Source organism: Lactuca saligna, chromosome 8 (genome assembly GCF_052625555.1).
Source record: "Lactuca saligna cultivar CGN05327 chromosome 8, ASM5262555v1, whole genome shotgun sequence".
Lineage (NCBI taxonomy): Eukaryota > Viridiplantae > Streptophyta > Magnoliopsida > Asterales > Asteraceae > Lactuca > Lactuca saligna.
The window spans coordinates 28137243-28152435 of NC_136424.1; the positions used below are offsets into that span (position 1 = coordinate 28137243).

Consider the following 15193-nt stretch of genomic DNA (forward strand, 5'->3'; position numbering starts at 1 on the left):
GTTCTAAAATACTATATTAAAACATGATTTTGTATGATATGAAATGTTCATGTATATTTTTAAACAATGAATAAGAGTCCTGAACTATTTTATTAAATTGTGAATAAAAGTTTTGAAATGTTTTATTAAATTGTGAATAAAAGTCTTGAACTCTTTATTTTTTTTCTAATAGAATTTGATATTATTGAAACTTCAAAAGTTAAATTATTGTCAAAGTAATAAAATGTTGCAATAATATTTTATTCTTTTTTATTGTTGATCCATTTATAAATTTTTAATTTGTTAAAAAATGACATGTACAAAACTTACTATACCACAAATAGAAACTAGGATAATTTTATACTTTAAGTGCATATTAAATGGGGTTAATGACTTAGGAGGGTAATAACGTTTCTCATTTGTTCATTTTAGGTCCTTAACGTTTTTTTGTGTATATTACACCATTAAAGTTCTAATAACCGTTTATATATAGTCATTTAACCGGCTTCTTCATGTTAAACCATTATGTGGATGATTAGTTGACATTATTAAGGCGTTGCGTGTCTATTTATCTCCATAAATTAGGGCACGACAAATCCCCTATCTCTATCTCTTCACTCTCACTGTTCTTTCTTCGAGCAACCCCGATCAGATTAGATGGCTAAAGATGATGCATTGGTCGTTGAAGTCCAGTACAACGGGCACTTCTTCCCGAGGCCATTTACGTATTTTGATCCAAATAAAAAGGAGATAAGGTACGCTGATTTCAGGGACAAAGGGTATTCCGAGTTCATTGCTCACCTAGAGCTGATTACTAGAAGGATGTGCAAAGATGTATACTATTGTCCAGACGGCCAAACATTGTGTCAAGGATTTGCCACATTGCAAAACGATTGTGATCATCATGAATTTCTTGAGTAACTTCATGACAAAAAGAAAGTAACTGTGTATGTGGACCATTTCCGTGAACCCTTGTTTGACTGGATTGAAATGGAAGAGCCTGAAGTTGAAGATGATACCAAGTCAAACGAAGATGAAGTTGATGTAATAGATAAAGAGGTTTGGGAACACGAGCTGGATGATGAGGAGTTTTCTATGAAAAGGGCAAGAGCAAGTATTCAAGGTATACAGAAGAAAGACATGTTTTTGAACAAACTTTGCCCAAATGATGAAGAGGAAGAAGATCCTACTGTTGAGCAACTACCTCCTGTATACCCTGTGCATAATTCTGAGCAAGAATGGGATCAAATGGCTCCTGTGTTAGGTATGAAATTCACAAATCCTAGTGAACTCAAACATTGTCTTACCAACTATGCTGTTAAGCATGGTTATGATTTGTGGTATGAAAAGAATGATAAAAACAGACTTTTAGTGAAGTGTTGCAAAGGTAAAGAACCTACATGTCCTTTTAGGTTATGGGCTTCTTGGATGCAAGAGGAAAGGACTTTTCAGATCAAGTCACTTAAATCAACTCATAACTGTGGTAGAGTTTTTAAAATAGGCTTAGTGACTTACAAGTGGGTAGGGAAACAATTTTTCAATGTACTTATAGAAACCCCAAGCTTACTTTGAGGAAGATGAAAGATCAAATCTCAAACACATACAACATCATAGTTAGCATTGGACAATGTAGAAATGCAAAAAAGTTTGCTTTGTCTGAGATTGAAGTCACTCTGAAAGAGCATTATAGTAGGTTGTGGGACTATGGCACTGAAATCAAAAGAGCTAATCCAGGATCAACTGTAAGCATGGAAGTGGACAATATGCCTGATGGAAGTACAATGTTCAAACGGTTTTATGTATGCTTCAGAGGTGTAAGAGATGGTTGGGTAGAGGGGTGTAGAAGAGTCATTGGGATTGATGGATGGTTTCTCAAAGGAATTTGCAAGGGTGAACTCTTAGCTGCAGTGGGTAGGGATTCCAATAATCACATGTTCCCTATAGGTTGGGCTGTTGTAACTGTTGAGAACAAAGAAACATGGAAATGGTTCCTTGATCTACTGATGGATGATATTGAAAGAGGCAATGGAAATGGACTTACTATTCTCTCTGATGGACACAAGGTACTACTCATGTTTACTCTTAACTTTATAGTTTAATAATGATTTAACATTGTAAATTGGGCAGGGTTTAATTGAAGCTATCAAGGAAAGGGTTCCTCATGCTGAGCACAGATTATGTGCTAGGCACATACTAGCCAACTTCAACACAAGGTTCAAAGGTGAGCATTTTATGAAGCCTTTTTGGAAGGCTGTGAAGGCTACCACAAAACAGAAACATGAAGCTGCTATGAAAGAGATCAAGGAATTAGATAGTAGGGCATTTGATTATCTCATGGAGAGGGACCCTAAATGTTATTGTAGGGCTTTTCAAGTAGAAGGGGTATTCTGTGATGCTATTGAAAATGGAATTTCAGAGAGTTTTAATGCTAAAATAGTTGAGGCTAGACATAAACCAATAATAACAATGTTGGAGGATATCAGGGTTTATGTGATGCAGAGGTTATACTATCAGAGGACTAAGGGAGAGTCTTGGGATTTAACTATATGCCCATCCATTAGGAAGAAAATAGCAGATTTGAAGGACAAACAGAGGTAAGAATGTTTGTATTTACTTGTTATTTAGCATAAATATACATTTGTTCATGTGGTCTTACTTGTTTAATGTTTATGTACAGATTCCGGGCAGTGTACCCTTGTGGATATCAACAATTTGAGGTGGTGTTATGTAATGATAGGTATGCAGTTGACCTGATCAGAAGGACTTGTGGATGTAGGAGATGGCAGTTGACTGGCATACCTTTTGTACATGGAGTGGCTGCAATTTCATCCATGAACTTGAACTCAGAGGATTATGTAGCTAGTTGTTACAGTAAGGCAACTTATCTCAACTGCTATAAATATATTATTCATCCTTTGAATGATAGCTCTCTGTGGACACAAAGTGACTACACAAAGCCTTTACCCCGAAAGAGTAGAAGGCTACCTGGAAGGCCATCTACTAATAGGAGAAAAAGTGTAGCAGAAAGGGAGATATCAAGCACACACACAATATCAAGAGTAAAGCAGGTGCAAAAGTGTTCAATCTGCTATGTTAGTGGGCATAACAAAAAAGGGTGCCCAACAAAAAAAATCCAACCACAGGTGATCCGGATCCAGCATCTTCAACTCCAGCTCCAATTCCAACTCCAAGATCAACTCCAATTGCAACTCCAATTCCAACTCCAATTCCAACTCCAGCTCCAATTCCAACTCCAATTCCAACTTCAACTCCAATTCCAATTCCAATTCCAACTTCAACTCCAATTCCAACTCCAATTCCAGCTTCAATTCCAACTCCAGTTCCAACTTCAACTCTAATTCAAACTCCAAGATCCACCCCAATTCCAACTCCAATTCGAACTTCAACTCTAATTCAAACTCCAAGATCCACCCCAATTCCAACTCCAGCTCCAATTCCAACTTCTGCAAATCCACATCCAACTCCAAGATCCACAACAAAGGCAAAGATCTACTTCTGCAAGACCATTTCGTAGAGCAGTTTAAGTGAGGAAGAGGAAAGCTTCTGAAAGAATCACCAAGATGTGCCTGAGGAAAAAAGTGGTGACCAAGGATGGTAGTGGTTGTAGCTCAGGGAAACCTATAGATCTAGGTTGATTGCAGGTTTTATGTTGTAATGTTTTGTTTTCTTATGTATGCATGTTGGGTAGGCATGTGAGGGTGGAATCTTTTGATATTAAATGTGATGTTGTACTAGACTAAGGGACAAAACACTCCCTCTTTCGATGCTCTTTTGTTGGTGAATGGGAACACCTTTTTAAGAGTGTTTGTTTGTCACAATATTTTCTGTTTAAATATATTAACCGCATCTGTTTAAATCTTTTAACTGCATCTTGGTTGTTGAATCATATACTTTGCAGATGTTGACAATTGGTTGATTATATTTTCTGTTGAATCATCTTGGTTCATTACATTATGTTCAATTTGGTTGTTCATTATAATTATTGTTGACAATACTACCTTTCATTATAATTATTGGTTGATTATATAATTAATTGCTTCATTATAATTATTGTTGACAATATTACCCTTTAATATAATTAACTGCTTCATTATAATTATTGTTGACAATATTACCCTTTAATATAGTTAACTGCTTCATTATAATTGTTGTTGATAATATTACCCTTTAATATAGTTAACTGCTTCATTATAATTATTGTTGATAATATTACCCTTTAATATAGTTACCCTTTAATATAGTTAACCGCTTCATTATAATTATTGTTGACAATTATAATTGTTGTTGATAATATTACCCTTTAATATAGTTAACTGCTTCATTATAATTATTGTTGACAATATTACCCTTTAATATAGTTAACTGCTTCATTATAACTGTTGTTGACAATACTACCCTTTAATATAATTAACTGCTTCATTATAATTGTTGTTGACAATATTACCCTTCAATGTTGAATCATACACTTTAAAGTGGTGTTTGTATTACAATGATAGATTTCATTACCAAAAGCTTCATTTGCATTCATACATATGATTTCATTACATTATGGGTACCCTTACAATCAAAATAACAAAATTATGGGTACCCTTTATATTCAAAAGATGTCTACTGCATCATAACTCCATTCAAAATAACTTAACAAAGAACAAGACAAACAACACAATCAATGCTACTTTATAGTGATGCATCTTCTTCTTCATTTCATTCAACTCATATCTAAGACCAAAAATCTCCTCTGTGACCGGATCTTCAGCAACCCATTCCCAAAATCCACATTTTCTCCCTGCTCTCTATAAAAAACGAAAAAAAAGCTTTAGGATAAATGTCATAACTTACACACTTATAATAGAGATTTAAAGAGAAAAGCTTCAATCTTAAAAATTGGACATTACCAACGAATTAGGGCATGTTCTGAATCTTTTCCCTGGATTTTGGTGTGTAGTGGAGACTCGAATCCGAGTAGGGAGCCTACAGTAGTACATGATTCGGTTGTTTGAGGTCGAGGTAAAGGAGGTTTGCGACGACATCTTCTTCTCTTCTTCTTCAACTCTTCAAATTAGGGCACAAGAAATATGGGACCTTATGTGAATCTGGTAGTTATAGCCATGCCACCGAACACGTAAGATGCCAACTAAGCAAAACAGGAAGAAGTCGGTTAAATGACTATATATAAACGGTTATTAGAACCTTAATGGTGTAATATACAAAAAAAAAATATTAAGGACCTAGAATGAACAAATGAGAAACGTTATTACCCTCCTAAGTCATTAACCCTATTAAATGCATATACGGTTATCGAGTAATTTACTACTAGCTTTTGACTTTTTTCTTCCTTAGGTTGCAAGCTAAATATTTATGCGTGAATAGTGTCACTCTTAGCCTATTTGTACTTGTGACTATTTCTTTGGACCGTTGGACTTTAAGTGCACATTATAAAACCATTATAATTTTCACTATACAATCCAACCAAGTCTTCGTCATTCCAACCATTATTTAATTATTTTATATACGTACACGATTTTAGAAGCATTTTATTATCTTTTTAATCGTTTCCAAATATTATTATATATTAAGTATTTTAGTTATTTCAAAGGATTATAAGCTTACCAATAGGGATGGCAAAAGAAACCGAACCCGATGGAGAAAACCGAAAACCGACATATTAGGGTCGGGTTTGGGGTCGGTTAATTGGGATCGGGATCGGGTTTGGTATGCTTTAGAAAATTTTTGTGGGTTTGGTTACGGGGACGGTAAACAAAATACCCGTCCCGATTGCCCGAAACCAAAACCAAAACCGAAACCCGTTACCTGAAACCGTTAATATGATTATATATATATATATATATATATATATATATATATATATATATATATATATATATATATATATATGTATGTATGTATGTATGTATGTATATTAATTTCATTGAGTTATCTTCTTTGTTGTGAACGATTTAAAGATAATTTCTTGAGATGGCTTCGTGTTTATTTGTAATGCTAGTGTTTTGACATTTTTTTTTATTTATATTACTTAGAGTAATAGTGATATTATGGTTTATGAATGCTAGTGTCTTTATTGTTTTTGTTGCCACTAGTAACCACTTATGTATCAGAATAAATATGTATGCTCTTAGTAGTTTTGTAAATTATCAAAATTATTTTGGATATGAATTTATGTTTGCATCACTAAGTCTAATGGTTTGTATTCTCATTTCATCAAAATTATTTTTAATTTGAATGTTAAACGGGGATCCTCGTTACCCCGTTGGGATACCCGCAGACCCGATAGTGTTTGGTAAAAGAATACCCGTTGGGAATTGAGCCGGTGATGGGATCGATTTTCATATTCGGGGATGGGGGCGGGATTACCAAAACCCGTCCCAAACCCGCCCCGTTGCCATCCCTACTTACCAATTCTAAATATTTTTATATCATAATAAAAAAATGATTTAGGTAATGTTGTTAATGGAAGTGAAAGTTTATTTAATTGAGTTGTATAGGTGGAAGAAATAGAAATTAGTATTTTAATAAATAGTTGGATTGACTTTATATATTAAATTATAAATTTTATGTATTAAACTGTAATTTGACTGTATTAAACTGTGAATTAGCTGTATTAAGCTTTCATTTGAATATATTAAACTGTGAATTGACTATATTAAACTGTGAATTTACTATATTAAACTGTGAATTGATTGTATTAAGTTTTGAATTAACTTTGTTAAGTTGTGATTTTTTTTATGATTTTTTTGGTTGCTTATGAAATATGAGACGAACTAAGAATTATACATATATGATTTTATCTAATTTTGAATAAAGTATGTAAGATTTAAGCTGTGAATATTTGTGTAAATAAACTTTAAAAACACACTAGTGTATAGATATGAAAGTATAAATGTAAGTTTTAAGTTGAAAATAAGGTTGTGAATATATAATTTATGTGTATTAAACAATGAATTTATTATATTAAGTTGTGAATTTTGTGTTTTAACTGTAAATTAATTGTATTAAATTGTGAATTAAATAATATTAAATTGTGAATTTTTTATGAATTTTACGTTAAAATATGACAAATATTATGTATGAATGTTCGTATTAATTTTTGGGAATATATTTATTTTTGTGTTGAATAAATATGTAATAATATATTAGTTTCATATTTATTTTGTATTAAATTCTTAATTAGTAAATTAATTGGTTTATTAAACTGTGAATCTAATATTTAAGCTATTGATCTATGAATTCATATACATGTTTAATTTGGACATTTCGACAGAAAGATGGTTACGAAAGTGGCATATGTAGTTGGTGGATGTGTGCGGTAGTTGGTAGTGGTGGTAGATTTGGGTTTAACTTATTTGAATTTGTGAATTAATGTATAATGGATTGTATTGTGTTAAGAATTTTATGTACTAAACTAAAAATAGACTATATTAAATTGTATATATTATATAATTTTTGTGTTAAAATATGAATGAATATATGCATGAATATATTAAGCTGCATATTAATAAATTAATATGTCAATTAAATTGTGCATATGGTAATTTAAACAGTGAATATGTCTTATAAATGATATATATTTTTAAAGAACTCTACAATTTAAAATAGAGAAAATTGAATTTATAAAGACATAATTCTTTTTTTTTTTAATTATTAAATTTTTATATTTGGCTGCAAAAATGAAATGGTTTTTATATTTGACTGCAAAAATGAAGTGGTTTGTGTTAAAAGTATTACTAAATACAATATTTCTTCTATGAAGCTGTGAATATGAGCATAAATGTCCCTGAATTTGGTGTTAATCCAACAGTGGTCTGATGGTAGTCTAGTGTCGGTCCAATAGTGGTACGATGACAAATGGCAACCGGTTGTAAATTAGGGAATGAAAAAGTTTGATTAATACAATATAAATGTTGGATTTGTCCAAAATGACATTAATGAAAATATTTTAAAAAATGGTTCTTAAGTTCTTAATCTTTTTGGGTTCTCATTTGAATCATTTTCTCTCTCTCTCTCTCTCTCAATATATATATATATATATATATATATATATATATATATATATATATATATATATATATATATATATATGTTCAGGTGTTTAAACTAATTATTGTGTTATTGTATGCATGAATATGGGCCAATCAAAATGCAAAATAAAAATAAATAAGTAAATAAATAAATAAGGGTAAATATGTCATTTGATAATTAGTTTCCACAAATAATATCCTATAATTATGGTAACCATTGACTTCAGCTACTAGGCTTTTTAAAACCACCGTAACCCTAATCAAACCATCTCCAGCCGTCACCTACATCCTTATGCCTCCCACCACCGGTCGCCACCCTACCCTTCTTTCCCCAATTAATCAAACAAACGCAAACAACAATTACCAATCGTTAAACATAACATGAACCTTGAATCCAAATAGCAAAACAACCCCGATCAAACCTTCTTTCCGAGCACAGGTTCGATTTTTGATGTTCATGGGAGTTACGAATCCGAGACCTATCACATTTCAATTGTGAGCCCGTTCCTTTTGAATCGATCAATTACAGTGCCGATTCTGAGCCGTTCGTTCCGAATCAACCATCAACAAACGTTCGTAGGAAGACGTTCTCAGTTGTTCACCCTGATTAATTTTCGATTCAGATTTCATTTGATCGCATTACACATCCAAAAGCGAGCGTTCGCAGGTGAGATCGTTCATACCATGAGATACACAATTTTGACTTTTTTGTTGACCACCAAGAACGTCCTTACATCAATCAGGTTTCTTTCCTTCGCAGGTAACTCATCATTCTTTCGATTTTGACAGTCTTCGTTTTTCATCACAATCTTTCTCGTTCCGATTGTAATCACGATTTTGTTTCCAAGGAAGAAATTGAAAGATTTTTTTTCTCGTATTGCTCCAATTATATGTTCCATATATCCATTGTGAACACTACTAATCACTTCATCGACCATCTCCATCTTCTTTGTTCAAATTAGGGTTCTTGATTTCAGTTTTTCATTTGTTATTTTTTTGTTTAATTTCTAATTCTTTTGACAGGAAATGATTAATTTGCTTTTCATTCGATTTTTTTTCCTGATTTAACACTTTATTTACGTGGACAGTGCAGGATTTTGACAAGGTTGAATTCTGAAAAGGTATCAAGTATGTTTATGTACATGATTCAATGGATGATATTGGTGAGATTCCAATTCTATTAGAATGGAACCACGAATTCCAATTCTGTTGGAATCACATAAGTTGATGCTTGAAGAACATACCACAAAATTGAAACAGACCACGTTATTCTTTTAGAATGTATTACTCGTTGTTAGATTTTGATGTTTTCTTTGCCGTTTTGATTGTTTTTTAGTTTCATTCTTTAACAACAAATGTAATTCTTAACAATTGTTACCAGTATTCTATAAGAGATAATGTATTTTTTATTTTTATTATTCAATTGATTGTTCAAGAATTTGTTATTCTACAATAAGTTTTTAAATTCATTATCAAGAAATAGGTTCAAGAATATTTTTATTATTTATGGTTCAAGAATATTTTTATTTTTGAATATACTCATAAACATATTCTGTTAGAATGTCCGAATTAAAAGAATTATAATTCTTAAAATCGGATTTTTAAAATTAATAGAACCTATGATCCCTAAAAAAAAAATACAATTTTCCTTTATTAAATCTATATTAATTGACTAAGTTACCCTTGTAATTAATTAAAACGATATTTTCAATTATATTCATTTCAATAATATATATTAATCACTTTTTTAAAATAAGTAAATTTGATTGACCCACATTTATGCATACAATAACACAATAATTAGTTTTAATAGAATAACCTAAGCCTCTCTCTCTCTATATATATATATATATATATATATATATATATATATATATATATATATATATATATATATATATATATTAGATTTACACAAAATTTTATTCTTATCTCTACACACTTATTTGTCAATATTTAATTAATACGTGCCAGATTATTATTTAAATATACTTGGACAATCTTAAACGTTTATAAATATGAAGAAAAAGTCACCTTTAATCTTTATACATGTTTGCTTGAATACATTATGATAAATTAAATGACTTCCTATATTTTCTTTTATTTATCCTCGTATTCACTAAATGGTAACAATTAGATTAAAATATTATTAAAAAAATATTAAATATAACATATATCATCATTTGATATGGGTAAAAAGATGGTAGGAAGAAATTATAGAATTATATTAAATTTCTCATATATAATAAAGAAAAACATATATAAATCATGGTTGTTAAAATCACAATCTTGATCTTAAAATTTTAAGATTTTAAGATCCTATAAGCCAAAAACAACTCAGATCTCGTTAAGATCTATCTTAAACAAGATCTATTGTTAGATCTTAAGATCTCAACTAGGATTTCAAGAGCTTAACATGATCTGATGTCATCTCTTTAATTTAGTTTAGACTAAACTGCACAAATGATCCTTGTGGTATGTCGAAAATTGCCACTTTGGTCCAAAATGGTTTAGACTAGCACTAGTGGTCTAAAACTTTTATTTTGTTGCGACTTTAGTCCAATCCGTTCTGATTTTTTTTTCAAAATGATGAATTTGGCCATGTTAATATATTTTTATCTTTTTTCTTATTTTTTTTGTTTTTCAGATTTAAAAAAAAAACATTAAAATAAAAATAAACATAAACCTCTCTATCTCTTTCTAAAAAACAAGAAAATAAAAATAAATCTCTCTCTCCCTCCCCCCTCTCTCCCTCTCTCTCTCTTTTTCTTTCTTTCTTTCTTTCTCTCTCTCTCTCTCTCTCTCTCTCTCTCTCTCTCTCTCTCTCTTTCTCTCTGTGACAACCTGAAATTTCTAGCTTACATTCTTCATTTATATCAAAGTTAGCTTCGTTTTGCTATTTTATGATGAAGTTTTGGGTCTAAAAGAGTGCTTAAAGCTTAGTATAATTGAGATAGGTGTCGGAGGATGGGTTAGTTTGGGTGTAACATTGAAAAAATGGGCCAAACACACCAAACCGGTGTGTGCGGCCAGCCAGCCGCACACAGGCCAACCACACACACCTCCAGCCGCATACACCCTCCTATATATATACTATCCTTGGTCATTTTGATCATTTCTTACACTTCTACAAAGTTAGGACTCAAAAATCCTCTCAAGTATCATCCGGAAAGGTAACATCTTTCACCAAGAACACCACGAACACCATGTTTTCTGGCAGCATACGCCTTCTGGCAGCACACCTGGCCGCACACAAGACCGCACACACGTACTGGCAGCACACCTGGCCGCACACACACGTATAGTGTGTATTTTGGCCATACACTCTCTTGTATAGCTTTATAACCCTTCGTACAATCATGTATGGTTGTAACACTTCAATATAAGTGTTTACTAGTCCCTAAGGTGGTCCCAATTCAATAATTAGTTGTTCATAACACTAATTACATTCATATATGTATCAATATATGTCAAATAGGATTCGCGTGTGTACTCAAGTCGACACTTGGCACTTAGCAACTGATCCAACATTTTCTTCGGAACCTCTCACTACAGGTGAGTTCATACCCTTAAATTAACCTTTGAAATGTTTAAAATGCTTTTATGGGTGTTGGGGGGGGGGGGGGGGGGGCAATACAAGTTGAAGAATTACAGTTATAATATCAATCACATGTGATTAATGACTACCAAGCAAATGGTTTTCTTACTTTCCAAACTATTTATCAAACTATTTTACCTCAAATTGTCTTACAAACTCCTTTAATTGTCAAATACTTTTACTTAAACTCTTTTAAACTTATATTCTGCGTATCTGTATAAATATAGTTATATAAGTAGGATTGAAAGGACTTAGGACTGCTAGCCTACCCTGCTTCCTGTTCTTGTTTGATGTGGTCTTAGGGTATCAAGGTTAGTTGTCCGAACGTCGTTTGAATCCTAGTTATATATTATGTATATGTATATAGATATAAAAGGTTATTTCTTTCATTTAATTCCATGCCCTTGGGTAGCAAGGGTATACAAACATGTTCATACTTAACTAGTAAGCTACAATAGGGGTAGTTTAGGAAGATATTATTACTAGAACAATGAAATATACAATGAGTCGGTTTATACACGAGTCAATACATACTATAATGCGAATCAAACATGAAATAGAGTGAGGAGAAACAAACAATAGACACTATGACGAGAAACAACCATATAGGCTAGACAGAGAAAGAACACACAATACAGCTAGCACACATATACATTACATATACATTACATATACGTAAACACAATTATGTGAGCCATTAAGCAGGGTATGGCACTACCTGCCATGACTGTTTTTGTATCAGAATCTCCTTAATTGGGGAGCATATGAGTTTGTGTATAGATCTATACTAGATTGACTATCTTACACCTTGCTGCTTGCTACAGTGGGACTTGCAAGTCTACGGGTGCCAAACGTCATTTTTGTGGTATCTTACATTGTCACTTTACTATTGAGTCGGTAGCAAGATACAGGCCGATCACATGTTACCTTAAAATATACAATTGGCTTAAGGTAGTTAGTACAGAAGTAGTTTACTTAATACTACGTTACAGTACTAAAACATTTTCCCTTTACATTTTACTTTCTGATATTCACACGATGCACGATAATGTAGAAACTGTATTTTTGGTTAGTGATAGTCGGATTTGGGAAAATACACACTTTTACAAGAGATACACACACAGACACTAGATGCCTTGGTAGAAGGCTACTTTTAGTAGGAAACATAGGGTTTTCTAGAGTAGATCAAACAAACACAAAACTTTTACGAACATACACAATACATATTACAAATGCTTTCATACAAACTCAGACACTAATATACTTATGAACTCATCAGCTCTAAAGCTGATAAACTCTTTCAAAATAACTTGTATTCTCAGGTCGCTAATAGACAGGTACCGGAGCCCGACTTCTGAGAAGACGAAGCTCGTTCAAGACTCCTCTTTTATTTTTGATGTATATTTTTTTGTGTCTATATAACTTGACATGACACACTTGTTTGAAATTATATTATTAATGCAATGGATGATGTTGTTGCTTGTTTACTACTTGTATTGTTGTGATACTGTACATGATGTCCTCCACCCCCGAACGATTCCGCCGTTCAGGTTTTGGGGTGTGACACACACACACACACACACACTCTCTCTCTCTCTCCCTCTCTCTCTCTCTCTCTTCCCTAATATTTCTCCTTCACTCTTCGTTTGTTCTTCTCTCAAGAACACTTCGTAAAGCCCAGAAAAAAAAATTAAACACAGAAAAGAATTTAAACCAAAAAAATCAAACCCGTTCTTCAAGTGGGTTTTGCAAATTAAATGATGGTGAACTGTTGCAACATTGGTAATGGGAAAATCAGGCGAGTGAAGAAGGCAGTGGGGTTTGGCTTTTCTTTTGCCGACGATACGATAAAGAGAGATCCGATTTCTTGGAGCTCCAAAAACCGATGACCACCCATCCGTTATGAACCAACACACCACCACAGTTATCACGTCTCCGATCTCCCCCTCAGACGAGTCACCTTCGACTCGTACACGATGGAGCCAAAGTCGCCTGTTAAAGTAAGCCCTAGTGTGACCGCCTGTGAAAGCACGCCCTAGCGCACATGATGCATCACCACCAACAAAAAAGCTCTTTATCACCACCACTGGAAACCCTAGTTGTGCTTCCTGTCCAAACCATAGCGCCGCCATCAGATGAGAACAATCTCCATGAAACCCTAGCTGCCATGAACATCCTAGATCTGTGTCTGAGGGAGTATAGATGAAGAGGAAGGTAGATGAAGAAGCACAGTTCGCCAGTGAACTTGAATCATATGCACGAAGGATTTGATTCAAATGTCGCTATGAATATCTCAAACTGGATGAGCGAAGGTGATGGTGGCATAGTGGGGACACGATGAAGTTGAATTACATGCAAGAGGGATGAGAGGAATATGTCTTTGGTTTGAGGCCATATTCTTTTTATTTTCATACTCATATACTAAAACCAAAGAAGATTAATGGTGTTAAGGTTTTAGATGTGGGAGGTAGACGATGACTTGACAGAGAGAGAGAGAGAGAGAGAGAGAGAGAGAGAGAGAGAGAGAGAGAGAGAGAGAGAGAGAGAGAGATTTATTTTTAGTTTTATTTTATTGTTTTTTTAATCTGAAAGAATCAGGAGAGAGAGAGATTTATTTTTATTTTTATTTTTTTTAAAATCTGAAAGTCAAAAAAACAAATAAGAAAAAAAAGAAAATCATATTAACATGGGCAAATCCATTATTTTGAAAAAAATCATAAAAGATTGGACCAAAAACGCAACAAAATGAACATTTTGGACCACTGGTGTAAGTCCAAAACTTTTTGGATCAAAGTGATAATTTTTGACAAACCACAGGGACCATTTATGCAGTTTAGTCTTTAGTTTATTACATAGTTAAATCTAAAAAATTCATCTAATCAACTTTAAATCGATTATCGCAAGTTTCATTGATTAATTTCGAATTAAGCAGGTTACCCTCATATTTTTTTTTGTGGTCTTAAATCTTTAGTTGTACATTATCATAATCATTTTGTTTCTTTTTGCAATTAACTTGTTTTCTTCATAATTTTTATGGTTTGCAAAAACAAAAACCATGGTTCTGTGTTTGAAATGGTAAAGTTAAAGTTAAACCCACATATTAATCTAACTTCAAGATATAATGTATATTGAATACCAATTACCTTACAAACATTATAACTAATTTGAATATGGGTTTATTTTGGTAAGATCTTACCATCCTGATCCAATCTTAAGATCCCGATCTTAAATAAGATCTTACCACGGTCTTGCAAAACATAAAACGATCTTTGCTAAGATCCCGATTTTAAAGAAGATCTCAGTCTTGACAACCTTGACACAAATCACTTATTTGTTTTACTATATGATGAATATGTTTCCTTCTCTTGAATAATTATTGAAAGCTGTTATATATAAATTTGCTTATTTTTAAAAATAATTATCACAACTGGACTTAAATCTCAATAAAATGGAAACTATCGACATAGGTATACATCAAGTGTATTTCAAGGGTGTCGGTTGCCTCATGGAAAGTTTTCTTTTATATACCCATGCACTATATATGATATGTGATATAACC

General features: G+C 32.6%; 1 protein-coding gene across 1 annotated transcript; it reads left to right on the top strand.

Moving 5' to 3' along the window:
* The first annotated feature begins 969 nt into the window (after positions 1 to 969).
* Positions 970 to 2926, top strand: LOC145009513 (uncharacterized). Its single transcript, XM_078968197.1, has 5 exons — positions 970 to 1436; positions 1532 to 2042; positions 2107 to 2573; positions 2657 to 2855; positions 2906 to 2926. Exons 1-5 carry the CDS (start codon positions 970 to 972, stop codon positions 2924 to 2926), a joined length of 1665 nt encoding a protein of 554 aa, XP_078824323.1.
* The last annotated feature ends 12267 nt before the right edge of the window (positions 2927 to 15193 follow it).